At 29.5% G+C, this 7190-nt stretch overlaps 1 protein-coding gene across 1 annotated transcript; it reads right to left on the reverse strand.

Moving 5' to 3' along the window:
* Positions 1-545: 545 nt before the first annotated feature.
* LOC18594688 (UPF0481 protein At3g47200-like) lies at positions 546-5281 on the reverse strand. Its single transcript, XM_018129778.2, has 3 exons — positions 5156-5281; positions 2379-2417; positions 546-2051 (listed from the first exon to the last, which is right to left on the reverse strand). The coding sequence occupies exons 1-3, from the start codon at positions 5279-5281 to the stop codon at positions 621-623; spliced, it is 1596 nt and encodes a 531-aa protein (XP_017985267.2). The 3' UTR covers positions 546-620.
* Positions 5282-7190: the final 1909 nt, after the last annotated feature.

Consider the following 7190-nt stretch of genomic DNA (forward strand, 5'->3'; position numbering starts at 1 on the left):
GAATTTTCTTTCACAACTTATCTTGACAAAAAAAAAAAAGTGAATAGTTATAATAAAGGCTAATAAGAAAAAGTAAGAGCGATCTTTCTTTTTTTTTTTACCTTTCCAAATAAGATATTAATTTAGAACAACTAAAAATATGCAAATATAACACATATATCAAACGGAATGAGTAATTTCTATCTTTAGTAAGAAATTAAAATGCAAAATTAAGGGCAAGCATTTATTTAAGCAATTACTTATACAACCATCCTTATAATAAACCATTTATATTATGTGTAATAATTTTACCCATGAACTATAGTTTTTGTTCTTTTTTTTTTTTGAAAAGCAGTTTTGTTCTTTCGGCAAATAAAAGACTTTATTGAATATACGAAGAAAGTACAAAGTAGATGTAACCCTAAATAGAGTGGTGATATCACCATAAACATAACGAGAACAATACAACTGAGACAAACTCAAAGGGAAAAACTCAAAGTAACTAAACCAAATAGCTAAACTTAACAATAATGAGAAAAACATAAGGAGACAAAAACAAGAACAACTAAAAGGCAAGAAGCGCATGAGCTTTAGTTTACCATATTTTACAACCACCAAGCCTCAAGCCTGCCTCCAATCCATTATTTTACAAGAGGAATGAGTGCAGTTACAAACTGTCCGATGGTAAGAAGGATAACGAGAAGAGCAGCAATAAAGGAGATGAGTGCCCAGGGACTGTTAAAATAATCATGCCTTAATTTCGCCTTCCATGTGTTCCAACGTCTTGCGCAATGCCTCTTCACATCAACAAATATCTCCTCATAATAAAAGGTATCACCGCATAAGATAACATGGTCACGAAGTTTGTTAAACATTATAGCAACAGCTTCATCATCACCCAACATATTTTCGATGATTTCACTGAAACGAAGCAATTGCACATCCTTGCTTGAGTTGATAAGGTTATCCATCAACGTGACATAATCAATGACATAAGTTGAACCTTCCTCATATAGTTCATAGGCAATGAGGTTACGAAAGAGACGCTCGGTATCGTCTTCAACCACAAAGGTTGGAATCTTCATTGTCGCGTTTGTAAAGCTTATATCAAACAAACTGTTCACACCGCTCTCTTCGGTGCTATTCATGAATTGGATTCCTGCCTCTTTCAGCTCTGTTGCACAACGTAAGGATTGCCATTCCAATAGGCCTTTTCTTAAATTTTCCTTTTCTCTTGCACAGCATGTGATAGTCACACCGCTCTCTGCGTCACCTTGGAATTTTTTTTCTTTTGGCTTTTCTACGGCACAGAGTGTGAATTTCCATTTGTTTTCTAGGCCACCTTTTTCTCTTGCTTCTTGTCCTGCCCTTGCTTTTTCATCTTTTGTTCTATAGTAATCCTGATGGTGCCTTATTCCTTGAGGAGAAGGAGACCAATTATCATGTAGTAAGCTTAGTAGGTCCTTGATATTATCGGTATCTTTGATGGTAGGAAGGTTTTCTTTCCACGTCTGTGGACCTGGCAAGAAATTAGAAAGAACAGAAAAAGCCCGGCAAGCGAAATCTTTTCCATCTGTTGGATCCTCGATCACGTGATACAAGCCCACTAACACAAAGAAAGGAAGTTGATTTTCGAATAGAACCAAGTCACCGAGTAAGGAATTTTGGACCCATTTTTTTTGGAAAATAGGATCATCATATTCACCTGTTTCCATCTGCCTCAGTAGCTCAACAATAAAGCAACCATCGACGAGCATTATTGCTTTAAATTTAGCTTCAATTTTATTCGGTAAGGATGGGAAATACCATTTGCGAGCTCGTACAAAGTCGATGGCGTCCCGATATCTATGGTGGTTTTGGTCACCGTTTCTCTCAAGAATCCTTTGTAAACAACGTTTTTTGTAGACTTCCATCTCAATCAAGTGCTGCTTACAATGGTGATAAGGACCAATTGAAATTAATTGTGGTTCATAGGCACTTTCATTTAGCTGCCGTAGTTGATGAGGCACTTTCAAAAGATAGGCCTCTTCGTCAAGCCCGAAAGAGGCAGAACTCGGATATTTTCGTATTACCTATGCAAAATGAACACAATGAACACATTAAAATACTAGGAGAAAAGAAGAAAAGTGAACACAATGAACACATTAAAATACTAGGAGAAAAGAAGAAAAGTGAACACAATGAACACACAAGATAGTAAGGCACTGCCTACCATACACTAGTACCATTGCTCATGTCATAAACCATCTCCTTAAACCCTCAGGCTTGAAAGATAAATGTAAGATACATATTGCTGGGAAAGAGAAAACGTAGGAAACTACTGTATAATTTTTATCATGAACCTAATAAAATGCAAGAAAATAAATTTTAATACAAAGTTCGTAGGCATTTTCGTTTACCGGGGAAGCATCAGCACAAGCCATAGAAAACGGCTCCTCCTGCACAAAAAATTTATAAGATAGATTGTTGGCAAGGAGACATTGTCGGAAAGGTGTAAAGGCAGCAAAAGCTAAAATGCACGAGGAGAAAATTTAATAGCGACTTTGGCCAAAGCAAGATTTCATTGCTTATGCTTAGTTGAGCAAAAGAGAAAATAGAGGGGAAAGACAGGCCTAAGAAACAAATTTTTTGTCTATACTTACAATAAAGGTGTCACATGAAGGCACCTCTAAATTTTGAACTCGAACTTTTGACCTGTCTATTTAAAGTATATTTATTGTAAAATATTAAATTAATTCCTATATTATCGTTTCAAATAAAAATTTATTTATTGTCAGAGCAGGAACCTTACACATAACTCATGCATTTTTTTCATTTCCTTAATTAAGTACTTAATTTATTCTGTGGGTTTTTAATTATATATTATCAGAAATTAATATTTTAAATTTAAAAATTAATTAAATTTATTTTTTGAAAAGGAAAATTAATTAAAATCATTAATATTTTAATCATAATAATATTTGAATTATAAATAAAATATTAATATTTTAAAATATTAATATTTAAATTATCAATTATAAATATTTTAAATAAATTATAAATTATTAATTTTTTTAAATTTAAAATAAAATAAAAATAGGTAATCATATATTATAATAAAAAGTTTAAGTTTTTAATTATATATTATAAAAAATTTATATTTTAAATTTAAAAATTTATTAAAATTATTAATATTTTAATCATAATAATATTTAAATTAAAAATAAAATTTTAATATTTAAATGATCAATTATTAATATTTTAAATAAATTATAAATTATTAATATCTAAAAATAAAATAAAATAAAAATAGATAATCATATATTATATTAAAGGATATTTTAATCTTTTTATCATCTATTCTTTTGTTATTCTAAAAATTTTTTTACCAACAAATATTGTAATAAATCATAATAGCAATTCTTACCTTATTCTATTCCATCAATCAAATTACATAATAATATTTTCATTTTATTTCTATCTTATTCCATTTTATTTCACGAACCAAAATATATAAAGATTATATTTTAAAATTTGATGATAACAAAAGGTAACTTTTTGTTTGCTTCTGTATGAGGCCACCTTGGTAGAGAGTTTCCTATGTGCAGAATATTTTGTATAGCATTTTGTGTTTAAGGGTTAGTCTCGTCTCTCTTTGGAATGCCTTGCCCGCCCCTGCAAATGATTTTTACTGTACTGCACGTCTTTTGTTAATGATGGAATGAGGGATCTTTTTTCTCTTTGGATTAATATATTCATACTTTGCCTTTTTAAAAAATAACTTTAAATTTAACTACTAAATAACTTTTAACAGGCCATTAAAAAAAAAAAAAAAAGAACATTTAACAGATAAAATTTCACTGAATCTAAAATTGATTCTCAAATAGAGTTGAAGCCACATATGATAAGTTGATATTTAAGACACTGAGCAGCTGGTTTTGTAAAAAATCAATAGCCCATAATTATCCAACGTTGCTGCTTAAAATACTAAGGGCTTGTTTGGCATTCCCCTATCTTGAAGTGACATCTATTCTTTTGTTTGGTTTGTCTTTATAGTATAAAATAGTCACTCCTAAGCATGGTTATTCTTTAAAAATACATAACAAATATTATTGGCACCTTTGGTATTTAACCATTCCACCCCCTCCGGAATAGAGTCAAAAAAAAAAATTTTGAACAAAAATAAATAAACTACCATTTTAAGAATTTACGAAACCTACCATATAGAAAGTTTTTTTTTCTCCCATTTTTCTCTTTTTCTTTCTCTCTCTTTTGATCTGCCTCTTTTTTTTCTCTGCCTAAATTTCCTCCACCACTAAAGAGCGGTGGAGGGTGGCAGTGGCAATCGCGGCACTAGTGCCTCCACAGCCAAATGCGACCAAGGAAGCGTCAAATCTTGCATTTGCCAATCTAGCGATGTAGTGACCAGATCCAATCACAAAAAAACGCTAGATCAGCTGTCCATTATGCCGTCCACATCTCTGTGGTTGACCGACAGAGAAAAGAGAATAGAAAAACCAAAATAGATATAAAGTAACAAAGTTTATATTTTTAATTATAAATTATTAAAAATTAACACTTTAATAAATTAAAATTCTAATTATAAGAATTTAATATTTTAATATTTTAAAAATAAAAAATAAAGAACAAAATAAAATAATTATATATTAGTTTAAATTATAAATTATATTATTTAAAAAATAAAAGAAAATAAAAATAAATAAATGTTCCATTCTCTTATATTTCATTTCATAAACCAAACATGTTGTAAGCATTTGCTTGTACGGTTGCTAAAATTCTTGGACAGAGTGATGTTGTTTCTTTCTTTTTTTACTTTTGTTTTTCATTTTCTTGAAATTTTTAGCCAAAAGGCGCAACAGGTTGAGGATTTTTTTTTTTTAAATCTCTTATACGCATAAGAGGTTGTTTCCTCCATTTTCCAATCGAAATAGTAGCTTTTGTATCCCATATTCAGGATAATAGTCGAAGAAATTAAGAAAATCAGCTTAACTCCAACAAACCAAACCCATCGGAAAAGCATTAAAAACTATAAAAATATGAAAAATGAACAAAAAAGAAAAAAAAGCATGGCATAAATCTTAATATAATAGGATATAAAGTATAGCTAGCACTCCTTTTGTTTATGAGGGGCGAGAATGAAGTCAGAAAAGAATGATTTTGGACCTTTATTACTTACCTCGTCTAAGTCCGCTAGAGATCTTCGCCAAGAATGATTTAGGCAAGGTTGACGTAAAGTATGATCTCCCTCCTCTTCTGCTGGATTTGGAGAAGAATGGTTTCCATTGTATTCCTTCTGCTCCATCGTTTCACTATGGAAGCGAAGAATTAAGAAGAAAACTTTTTAGATTTTTTGGTGGGTATGTACTATATATATATAGTCGTTGAGTGAAAGAGTTCTTCCGTTGCACTGCTCTCCTTGACTGTGTTTTTCACTCTCTCAAAACAGCTCATCTAGGTTTTAATTGTGAGTAATTTTCAACCGAAATAAAATTTTTAAATACTTCATGTCTAAATATTTTTTAATTAGTTTAATAATTTGGGTTCTTAATTATAGTCTAACTAATAGAAAATAGTATTGCATGTCAAATAATATCTTAAAATTATGAGTCTTTTTGCTTTTTTAATTTATTTTGTAAATATATTATTTGATTATTTGATTTTGTATTTAACTTTACATGGTTTATGATGATTATATTTAGTTTTGATCAGTGAATTGAAAATTGTCATATAAATAGTTATTGAACCTAATAATTTGTTATATAAGATCATATTTTATGTAATTTTAATATTTTAATTTATACTAATAAGTAAGTAATTTTTAACAATTCTTATAATTTTAGGTAAACAAACCTGAAAAAGATATTTTAAAAGGAAAAAAATTTGTTTCATAGGACTCAAATCCCAGACATCAACAATAAAATTGCTAGGCAACCAGAGTCTTTCTTTATCGTGGTTTTTGTCAACTAATTTCTCTTTCTCCATCAGGGTAATGACTTAAAACATGGCCGCCCAGTCGCATATTAATTTAAGCACATCAGACTCCAATTTTTTTATTTACTCAGAAGAAGACATTGACTTATTATTTAATTACTTTAACATATAATTTCTTTACAGCAAATTAATGAGACCAATTTAGTCTTTGTTTATAGAAATTAATTTCAAAATGCTTTCATATACTATTGGTGACTAGGATGTCATAATTTCTTTATGCGTGCATGATCATGCGTTAATGGGTAGACACTTTCCCTTTCCTAATGAGTCACTTTCTCTCCTCTAACGAGTCACTTTTAACCTAATCATTTCTTACTTTCTCAAACGAAGGATTAAAGTTTAAGATTCATCTCCATATCCTTCATAATGGTCAATAATTAAAAGAACAAAAACTAAAAAACTAACCCTTAATTTAATAAACATTATTGCCTGCCAATTAAATATCATGCATCTAATATAAATTTAATCCCAAGTCAGGTACCTTATTAGAGAGAAGGGGGGGGAGGGGGTGATGAGATAAGATGAGACATAAAATTTAGATTTAATTCCAGTAGGTAGAAGGTTCATGCAATAAGCTAGCTTTTGCTCAAGTTTTTATACAAATACAAATAAAACATGTGTTTAAATTCATTACTAATGACTCTCAAATTTAGTAATGCTAAATGAAATACTCATTTTCAGTTTATAAGCAATACCTAAGGATTCCATAATCCTTACATAATTAAAGAAAATAATTTTAATTGATTGGGAAACAAAATAATTATTTGGTTGATAAAAATCAAAATAAAGAATCTCACATTTCTTTTCTTTCTTACTAATCATAAATATACCAGATAAATTTTCACCAAAACTTTAATTTTTAAGTCATTGAATTGAATGTTTTTTTTGTCTTAGTAACTGTTCATGTTTATTCCCACAACCTTAGTTGAAAGTTTTATATATGTTTATTCCTGTCCTATACTATTTCATGGAATAATTATTTCATTTCGCGAATCAAATGTGCCATAAACATTTTAGATCAACTACTAAATTAAGTCATATATATATATATTTTTTTGAGTCTTGAATAAATGGGGGTTCAGGTATTTACCATTTTCTTCAACTTCAATCCTCCTAATTTATAATAGAATAGGCCCTTAACCAAACCCTGTAAATTGATTAAAAACTTAAAAGAGTGGTCACTTAATTGATTTTATCTATTTTTGTGCAAGAATAAAACC

This window comes from Theobroma cacao, chromosome 7, assembly GCF_053813885.1.
Source record: "Theobroma cacao isolate CCN51 chromosome 7, ASM5381388v1, whole genome shotgun sequence".
Lineage (NCBI taxonomy): Eukaryota > Viridiplantae > Streptophyta > Magnoliopsida > Malvales > Malvaceae > Theobroma > Theobroma cacao.